Raw genomic sequence first — 10,831 nt, forward strand, 5'->3', positions numbered from 1 at the left:
AGGCCTCCAAAGCCTGCAGCCCTGCTCCGCTTGTTGGCACACAGTGTAAGAACTGGATGAGCCTCTGCTGTTCCCATAACTTATAAGTAATTTCTACAGGGGTTTACAGTAAATTATCATTAATATGTATTTGTCACGGCCCTATTACTCACTAAATGTTGTGTGGTAGGACATTATTACTACACAAGATGCAACTTAAAAACAACTGCTCATGCTTTTCAAGGGAAAAGAAGTAAAAACTTTATTCCTAAATCAATCAGATAAGTTCCCAGCTGCTGAGCATTAAGAAGGTGGTATTTTAATGATACCTTACAACAAAATATGATAGATTATGATATGGAAGTACAGAGAAAGCTCACAAAAACGTGAATAACAGGACAGCAACTGATAATTACAAAAAAAATTATATTCAGATGTTCGTAGAAGCACAGATTTTTTTGCAATGGAGAGGTAGCAAACTTGTCATGTTCCTGCTGATGTGATGACAAGGGCTCTTCATTTATTCTCTAGATAACTTGACACCACTCTAATTGAAAACAAAATGGGACAAAAGAAGAAGAACAATAAAATAGTAATGACAATAACAACAACCACCAAACAACAAACAACAGAAACAGATACAGGAATTGGCTGGATGACCTTGCCCAAAGAGCTACTATCCATGGGGAATGTTCAAGTGGCAGTCAGTCACAAACAGTTTTGTGACCCTCAAGGGTCTGTACTGGGGCCAAAAGCATTTCTTCAACTTTCATCAGCGTGTCATTGATAGTGGGAGCAAGTGCACCCTCAGCAAGTTCACAGCTGACACGAAGCTGTGTGGCCATTGGTGTGTGTGAGGGAAGGGATGCCAGCCACAGGCACCTGGCCAGACTTAGGGAGCAGGCCCATGTGAACCCCCACCAATCCCACCTGCACTTCTGTGTCCAGCTCTGGAGGCCCCAGCCCAGGAAACACATGGCCATGACAGAGCAGGCCCACAGGAGGCCCACAAAAGCCAGTCACAGGGCCTCAGGGTATGCAGACAGGCTGAGAGAACAAATCCTCTGGAGAATGGAGAAGAGAAGCCTCGGGACAGGCCGGCCTGAGGCCTTCCCATACACAGCAGTGGGGGACTTTTAAGCAAAACAGAGATGTTTTACCAAGGCCTGCAGTGATAGGATGAAGAGGCCAGGTTTTAAACTGATTCAGGGTAGCTTCAGATTAGAGGAAGAAATTTGTTCTGGGGAGCGTGCTGAGAGAGTGGGACAGGTTTCCCAGAGAGGCTGTGGATGTCCCACCCCTGGGAGTGTTTAAGGCCTGGTTGCATGGGGCTTTGAGCAACCTGGTCTAGTGAGAGATGTCCCTGCCCATTTCAGGATGGGGATGGAACTATAATCTTTAAATGTTCTTTCTAACCTAAACAATTCTGTGATTCTAGAATTCTAAGATTCTAAGATTCCATGATCCATGATTTCTCAAGCCGGACTGCACAAAGCCTGTCAGAGCACCTGCAGAACCACCACACCTCTGAGAAGAGGTTTAACCTGCATCCACTGATCCTTGACCAGTGAGTGAGCCCAGCCTTCCAGGGCCACTCTGACTCACCTTGGCTGTCCACACCAGACCACTCACCAAAACTGCATAGACCAAGGCTTTGCCACAGAGGATGAGGTAAGTGAGCTTCAGGGAATTTCCATACCGCAAGTACGACTCTGCAAGTCAAACACCATTTGTATATTCAGTTTTCATCACCATCATTACAAGATGCCGGTTTGAATGGAGCTTTCATCAAATGACAACACTTGACATCTTTAGCTAAGCAAATTAAAAGAACTAGAGCCAAATGAGTGGCTCTGTTGACACCAGAGAAGCAGGGAAGGGACAGAACTCAAAGAACCAAAAGAGAAAGCAAGTCTAGGAAAGACAGAGATTGGCTTCATACTGGGAAAGTAACCAGTTACACACCTACTGATGAATGGGGCTGTTCATCTGAGTCCCCTATTTGGAACGCAAAATAGGCTGAATCAAAAGATATGAATGTTTTATTTTGTCTCTATCCTTGTGAATGCTGCTGATGAATCAGGGAAGTTTTACAAAGCCCAGAATAGCATGCCTTCTAGAAGATTTTTTCTTGAAGATTTTTCACTCTTAAGGAGTTGCCATAGTATTGAGACACAAGATCTATCTTGCTTCAGCCTTAAGATCCCTGAAGCATTAAAGAAGTTCTTGAAAATCAGGAGCGTGTGCAAATATGTATACAAAGAGGAAAGAAATGTAATTTGCAATATGGATGTCCTCCATACATGACAGCAGTGTGGAGTGGAATGTGACTTATCATGGGAATTGTTCTCAGTTTGATACTGAGAAATGGTCAGAGTATCATATACTGAACCTTGATATCAGAATCACTTGGATAAGTATGGATCATTTATTTCCTTGCTGGGCAGGAATATTGCCAATGGAAGTCAGTTTCTCGGACTGGAGGAGACGATAAAGAGTAAATTACAGTCTACAGGAAGGTACCATGATTTCTTCAGTTTTCAAAATGGAATCATGTGGGAGAGCTGAACCCCAAAGCTGAGCTACATACAATATGCACAAACAGCCCTCCAAAAAACTTTTTCTCTTTTTTTTTTTCTTTAAATATCACATACAAATCACTTACAGGAGAAAGAAGAAGCTTACATACAGCAGATATGTCCCCAACATTGTACTTAATGTCAGTAAAACTGGCATTAAAATACACCCTGATAATCGCCTGAGAGACGAGGCAAAATTCCCTTTATGTGAGAAGCCACACGTACCTTCTGTGAGTGCACAACCTGAAAGACAAAAATGAACTGAAAGTCATGTTTCTCTTCAGAGCAAACAGAATACAGATTTTAGAAGTTTCAGTTTATAAAACACTGCCTCATTCTTCCTACTACAACTAGGTGTTTTATGATTCTGTGCAATTTATTCTGCTACAGAGATTTCTCAGTGGGAAGCCTGAAGAAACACAAGAGATGTAGAATGGTAACACAGGGACAAAGGCCCAGTGTATGGGAAGAGACATACACTAATTCCTAGATATTTAGGAATGTATTTGTGCCAGAAGAACGCCTTGTATGGAAGCTATATATAGAAGTGGTACCTATCATAACACCTGCTCTTCAGATTTGTGATCTCTATCTTATACAGCATGGCAAGAGATGTTTTTTACTCACCAGCATCACCATGGATAAATTTGTTTACTGATACTGTTGTTCCATTCTGAAAAAAATTGGCAACACACTCAAAGCGATTCAGAGGGTTGAACCATTCCCAGGCTGGCATCCTCAGTCGGCTGGTCAGTGAGTAGGTGTTCCCATTCTGTGTGGAGGACTCATCTGTGCCCACCCCTTCGGTCCTTTTCACACCATTCACCCTCCACACCAGAGTCAGGTGGTCAGGGAAGAAACCAGAGGCCAGGCACACCAGCGTGGCCTTGCTCTTCTGCTGGATCTCCTGCTTTGATGGGGAAAAGATGGCCACAGCTGGAGGTATGATTTCATCATTCTTCCCTGAAACACAAAGCAACATGGTCCAGAGCCTCCATCCCTGTGTTTTGTCAGAACGCCCTGGAAATGGTCCTGAGTTTGTGTCGTGTTACTCCTGAAATACCTGGCCTTTTAACTGCTGTCTATTGGACAATTAGTGTACGTTGGCTATGGCACACCAGGAAAGTGGAAGGATTTCTTTTCACTCATCACACAGAAACATAAGTGGTCTGGCCACAGAAATGCACAAGCACATTAATTTCTTGTATTGCCTCTGTCAGTGGAATACAAAGCTGCGAAGAAATGGAGCAAAGAGATGGGCAGAAAAGTCCCCAGTTTTGCTGTAAGGCCTGTATTTGTAACACTGCATTATTAGATAAGGGCATCTCTTTTAACGCACAAACATCATCAGCAAAATGAGTTACATTCGTGGAGGAGGCGTTAAGACATGGTGGTCATTGCAGAGTTCAGAATTATACTGTCATGGGATACCCTACTTGGCCACCTATCTACGAGATGACCCAGAAGGAAAGAAACAAGGAAGGAGCTGATCCTTCTCACTGTCTGAAGTGAAAAACAATTGAGGCGGTAACATGAATCTGCCAGGGACAGGTTTTGCCTTGGGTCTTAATCAATCCATTTTTAAGAATACTCAACGTGACTTTATGTAATTTAAATTTTAGGTTATTGTAGGTATGAGAAGCTCTGATCCTGGGCTACATGCCTTCAGAGAATGATGCAAGATTCTATACACATGCAAATCAAATGTTGTTCCCTGTCCTAAAGTGTTTAATACCTACTTGTATGATTAATGAGAATAAGGATGTACAAGGCAGACATGAGAAGTTACTCACAAGCCAAGCAGTGACCCTAAAAGGCAGGGGGAGGGGGTTCCATATACTATATGAAAATGCCTTTTTGACTCATCTAGAATGAGAAACCCATGAATTCTGTAGAGTGCTGCTGGAAAAAGGAATGTAGGCAAAACTATGGAGCCTAAGAGAAAATTATTTCTCTGGGGTTGGCTTTTTTGTATGAAGGCACCATGAATTGTGAACGTTCTTCCTGGCCACTCTCTCCTTTGCAGAGGAAGAGAGGTAGCAGAATGAGTAGAAATCATTATCTTGCAGAGATCTTGTCTCCTAAGCCCTGGTGTTTGCATTCCAATGATGCCTTAATTGTGACCACCGGTGCTGACTCTGCCAGGATCCCTGGGCTGCTTCTGTATCAGCTTGTACAGACTTTAGATGTCCTGGATATTCAATAGAGATAACTCCCTGGAGGGTTTAGCACTGCTCTGCTTTCCTTTTAGTGGGTATGAAGAGAGGTTGATCTCTTCTACTTCTCCCTTCCAGCACTTGGCGTTATGATTTTATTTCCTATCCTAGAAGTATCTCTGACAAATTCTTCAGCTAATGCCTTTAATGGCTAATGAGTGAAGAGATGGAAACAGATAGGAGGACCAGAAAAAAAAGGGGGAAATTTAATAGGCTAAGGAAAGAAAGGAACAACAAAAAAGTGGAAGGTAGGTGAAAAAGAGAGGCAGAATGAAAGAATGATAAAACTACTGAAACTACTGGAAGGACAAAGAAAATCAGAAAGTTAGCATGCTTGAAATGGAATAAAGGGATTGGTCAAAGGAAGAATTAGAACAAAAAGGTCTGATCAGCAGCCCATTGTGTTCTGGTCTTCCATGCCTCTCATGGCTGACACTGACACAAAGCTCGATCACTTTCATGCATAAACTCATGCCCTGTCACACAGACTTCACCCACCTGAGAGAAGAAATATCTCAGTTCCTCCATTCCCACCATCGCAAGGGCAGTTTCATAATTTTTTGTTATCTTTCACTCCTACTCTCATTTTAAAACCATCTCTGTATATGCTACAGATCATGAACGCAAGGGCAATTTTCAAGTGTCCTCCACATGAGCACTCGGGTTAAAAACAGCTCCTTACCTATGACTCTGAGCACAGTGCCGACTCCAAAGTTAAGTTGCTGGTTTGCACAGCTATACAAAGTCAGGCTGTAACCCCCAGTGTCATTGTGCTCTTCCTGCCAGCCACATAGTTCCTTAAAATGGCACTGTTTAAAGGAGCAGGGACCAGTGAGGATTTGTACAATTTGCTATCAGATGGGAAGGTAGCAGATGGAAACAGTAACTTTGCCCTGTGATTCCGACATTTCCTGATATAGGTGATGTTAAATCCTTTGCTAGGATGGGAGAACATAGAGAAAGAAAACACGGAAAAAGAGAAATGATAGATGGAAAAAAGTATGCTAAGAGAAAAATAATACAGTCCATGCTGAGCAACAGAAGTTGTGAAAAGGATTGCTAGCAGAAGCCAGCATCCCAAAGCAACTTTAGACAGCCTGCAAACCATCTATGGAAGGCAACCAAAGTGCCAGCAAGATTACTCTTTGCCTCCATGGTTCAGCACACAGGAGAATCCAGACTCTACCTCCAAAATGCTGCTTTGGATCATTACACAGATAAAATGTAAAAACCTGTAGAGAAGTATTTTTTCATTCCCAACCTCAATAATATTTCCTTGGAAGATGGGTGAAAATAAAATTATTTTTTGCCTTCTCCCTTCATGAAGTCCCCAGAAATGAAAGACAGAGGCTGCAGACAGAAGGACCTCAACATTTGTGCCTGTAAATCCTACACTTCCATAATGGCACATGTCATTTTAATAAGCAAGCAATAAAGCATTAATCCTGTTCTTATGGTTGCATGAAAAATTATCATTAGTAAGCTTTTAATTAAGAATGCTCTTGTCCCCTAACCAGTATCACATAGATCACACAGATCTGTCTTCTTACTTACCTATCACCGTAAGTTTTGTCCCACTGCCGAAGTACAGTCTATTATTATTCACACCATTTTGCAGCTGCAGAAAAACCTCTCCTCTACTCCCAGATCTCTGAGCCAAGCCTGTGGACTAACCCTGCCCTCATGTGGCACCAGCAAAAGAAGAAGTACAGAGTACATTTGTCTCAGGTCTCCTAGAAAACAGGTCTGTAAGGGAACACCACCAAATCTGTGTGTCTAAACAGCTAAGATCAACATCAGAAATGCCCTGACCTTTTGCTTGAGGCTCAGTCAGATGTTGGAGGCTCCAACATTTCATTAGAGGACATTTATCTATTATTGTAGGTGTCATATTAGAATACAGCTCTTCACTGACTTGTCCTTAATCATCTCTAGCCCCAGCTGAACTGGCTTTATAGAGAGTAGCTATAGTTTTGGGGAATTTTTGCATGTGTTTATTCATTAGGACAACCTTTTTTTATGTCATGCACACATTATTTGTCCCACTCCTTATCATCATTCTCCCTAGGAACTGCTATTTCATTACTGAAAACTCATTCTTTCCATTCTCCAACATGTGTCCTTACCTAGAAAACCTAACTTAGTCTATTCTCTGAAGTAGACAGGGTTAGTAACACACACCAGTTTAATAATGATAGGGAGGTTAAGGATTGTGTTCTCTAAAGAGAAGACATGGCATTTGAAGTGAGTTAAAAGAGGAAACAAAAATTTCTTACCTATAACTGTGAGTTTTGTGCCACTGCCAAAACGCATATCATCATTAGTCACAGTGACAAAGTGATGTATCATAAGCTAAGAGAAGGGATGCAGTGCACCTGCCTCACTATAAGCTCAGGCTTTAGAAACCATTTCTTGTTTTGGAATCCCAAACATCATTAATTCTCTATTTGACGTGGTTCACCTTTGGCAGGGAACTAAAACAAATCTCTTTGTTTCCCCTTCCATGGCAGGCCAGTTGTCTTGAATAGACTTTTAGGATCCCATTCAGTTTTCTGATAGGTTAAAATAATCCACACAAGGAGAGCCCAGAAGAATCTCTTGACTGGTCCCAGACAAACCCTCCATAGCCATTAGGAAAACTGCATTGAGACAGCGGGGATAGGGATTACAGGCAACCTTTGTTCTCACAGGCATGAGGCAGTCAGCAGATATTGCAGGATTATTTAAGAGAGAAAAGCCCAAGTCATTTTATATAGTGCCTCTGAGAGATACCTGCTACATGTCAGAATTCTTTTCCTAACACTTGTATCACTTTAAGAAAGAGCCATTTTGTCATCTATTGCAAACACTGGTGAATCTGGAAACAATAGCAATTCCAGCTTTGCATGGTTGATTTGCTTTAGGTGCATCTGCAGTCACAGTCTGGATTGGTAAAATTTAATTTCAATACCTCAGAATTTCCTAGCTTGCTTGCCAGGGAGGGCAGGCTCAGTTCTCAGATGATGAAAGTAAGTCCCAGCATACAAGGTCTGTTAAGACAAACCAAGGCTGGGCACACTTGCTCTGCTGCAGGACCCTGTGCAGCTGCCTTACCACGCTCTGCCTCAAGATTCATGCAGCCATGGGTTTTTGTAAAGGCTTCCTGGGGAATGTATCATCGTGGTCCCCCCCCCAACTGTGCCACAATGATACAACCCGGTGCAAAAACAATCCCACCCATGACTCCACCCCCTGTTTTTGTCAAACAGGAATAACTCTCATGATTACCTGTGCTGATTTGGATTGTGGTACTGTTGAGCTGTGGTTCAAGTTAATTTCCTTGAAAGAGGCTGCTGCCTCCTGGGGTGTTTGGACAAGACAGACATGCCCTTGTTATGACTGAGCAGTGCTTACATAGCATTCAAGGGCTTTTCTGTTTCTCATACCACCATGTTGGCAAGGAGGCTGGTGGTGCATGGGAAATTGGGAGGAGGGACAGCAGGGAGAGCTGATCACAACTGATCCAAGGGATATTCCATATCTCATGGTGCCATGTTCAGTATGTGAAAGGGGCAAGTGGGGGGAAGAAGAAGGAAGAGATAGATATTTGGAGTGATGGTGTTTGTCTTCCCAAGCACTGTTATGTGGGATGGAGCCCTGCCATCCTGGGAATGGCTGAATATCGGCCTGTCCATGGGAAGTGGGGAATAAATTTCTTGTTACCATTTGCTCGTGTGTTGCGATTGTGAGGGTCCCAGGACGAGGGAAGAGATGAATCTGACTCCATGTTCAGAAGGCTGATATATTTTATTATGATACTATATTGTATTAAAGGAAAATCATATACTAAAACTATACTAGAGAAATAGAGAAAAGAATACATCAAAAGGCTATACAAGAATGCATAATAAAAACTCGTGACTGACCAGAGAGTCCAACACAGCTGGACTAGGATTGGTCATTAAGTAAAAACTATTCACATGCTGGGATAAACAATTCTCCAAATCCCATTCCAAAGTAGCAAAACAGGGAGAAGCTGAAACTTCCCAGCTTCCCAGGAGAAGAAATCCTGGCAAAGGGATTTTTCATAAAATATCATGGTGACACGTGTGCACAGTTTTTGCTTTACCTCTTAAACTGTCTTTATCTCAAGCCACGAGCTTTTCCGATTCTCTCCCCAGTCCTGCTGGTGGGGAGTGAGCCACCAGCTGTGTGGGGCTTGATTCTGGCTGGGGCTAAACCATGGCAGAACCACAGACCACATCCTTCCTTCGCCAATGCTGTTTCTATGTGATAGTCCAATTACCTCTCAGTGTATCCATTATCCCTCAATTTATAATCTCAAGATCTTTTGCTTGTACTCAAAAGGGTAACACTTCTTATTCTTTTATTGGTTGGCTTTAAATGCAGTAATTTTTCACTTGGTAGTGTCATGGCAGTATTCATGCTGCTTTCCTTTCTACTCTTTCTCTCTTCTGCCCTCAGCATGATAAAAACTTCAAGCTCACAGTTTTCAAGTTTTGGTTTGCAATGAGAGTAATTTGCTTACTATGGGCTGGTGTTTGTCTCAGTAGCCTGGTGTTGCTTGAGAGCATCCTCCCAGGGCTTGTGACTCTGCCTATGAAAAGGCTTCATCTAGGGGTAAGAGCAAGCCTTCATTTTGCAGACTGTCTGAAGGGACGGGAACTGATGGGGAGAGGTAACAGGCTACCTTCATCTCCCTCCTCTATATGTAAGTGGCACCAGTCTTTTCTCACAAAGTGTCAAGACATAGTTAGCAACCTAACCTAAACATGTTTTTCATATTGCTCTTTAACAGCTTCCCTTGCATCTTTCTTTATATGAAAAACAGACTACAAAACACAGAACAAAATGCTTCAAAACAAAAGCCATTCTCCTAGGAAAATCACAAAATATTTTTTCCATTATTTTCAGGTATCCCAGATTTTCTGCATCCAAATTTACATTATCATTCCTCTACCTTAGACTGCATTATTCGTACATCTTTGCAGAAAACATTTACACATAATATGCATATGACTCCATTCTTCATTTAGTCCTGTGTGAGCTTCCACTGAACTACCAAAGATTAACTTGTGGTGTGAGGTAAAAATGAGATGCAAAGCAGATGAAAGATCTCCAGAAAGACTCACTGCATTTACTAATCCCTTGGCTTTATAGTTTATGGAGCACAGAAAAGTCCCCACAAACACAGTTTTACTGAAACACACTCTAGCTGCCTTTGATCCCCCTCCACTACAGGTTAGATTCTCTTTCCTCTCTCTCAATTGTATCCTTTTCTCGTTATCTCTGAGTTGTGTCTTTATTTTCATCCTTGGTTTGCTTTTCATAGTCTTTATTGTTTGGTTTTCTTACTCTTCATAATTTTCCTTTTTGCCCTTTCCTTTGAAAGGTCAGCACAATTGAATCATATTTCATCCATTGTCCAGTGCACCTCGCACTCTCTCCTTCTTTTTGCCTAAAATCCTCCCCTTCACTCTCACTAGCTGGTTGTCTTGAAAACTGTAAGAGACACAGTGTAATTGTAGGGAAGTGGACTTACGTAAATATCACCCTGAAGACAGCACTTTTTCCAAAGTGGTCTCCTGTATGGCTAGAAGGAGTGACAACAAATGGGTGCAGAGCAGAATTCTGCTTCTCTCCTTGGACTTAAGCATCAACCTCATCACAAACATCTGCTGTAGAAAACACTCTTGAAGAAGATCTTGAAGGACAAAAACTTTCCTTTAATGATACTTCAATTCAAAAAGCAAAAAATAAACAGGAGATATTATATGAACCCAGACATGTATCAGTCTCCCTTTTAAAGTGCTCTCTTTGCACAGTTACCAGTAAAACCTTTATTCCTAAATCAAGGAGATGAATTCTTAGCCTCTGTGCATTAAGGAGGTGCTACTTTTAAAGTACATTATGTTACAACAAAATATGATACATTATTATATGGAAGTACAGGGAAAGCTCAGCAGTGATTACAAAACAGTGAAGAACAGGATGCAAGAGATGATTCAAAAAATTTATATTCAGAATTTGGTAGAAGCACAGATTTTTTTGCAATGG

The 10,831-nt window shown here is 41.8% G+C and overlaps 1 gene segment (V, D, J or C); it reads right to left on the reverse strand.

Annotated features, from left to right (window-relative positions):
- Positions 1-286: 286 nt before the first annotated feature.
- LOC121336407 lies at positions 287-7,089 on the reverse strand. The segment is given in 5 exon segments: positions 287-526; positions 1,585-1,691; positions 2,784-2,801; positions 3,186-3,521; positions 7,051-7,089. Coding segments are annotated over 5 exon segments (525 nt in total).
- Positions 7,090-10,831: the final 3,742 nt, after the last annotated feature.

This window comes from Onychostruthus taczanowskii, unplaced genomic scaffold, assembly GCF_017590055.1.
Source record: "Onychostruthus taczanowskii isolate IOZ18803 unplaced genomic scaffold, ASM1759005v1 scaffold230, whole genome shotgun sequence".
Lineage (NCBI taxonomy): Eukaryota > Metazoa > Chordata > Aves > Passeriformes > Passeridae > Onychostruthus > Onychostruthus taczanowskii.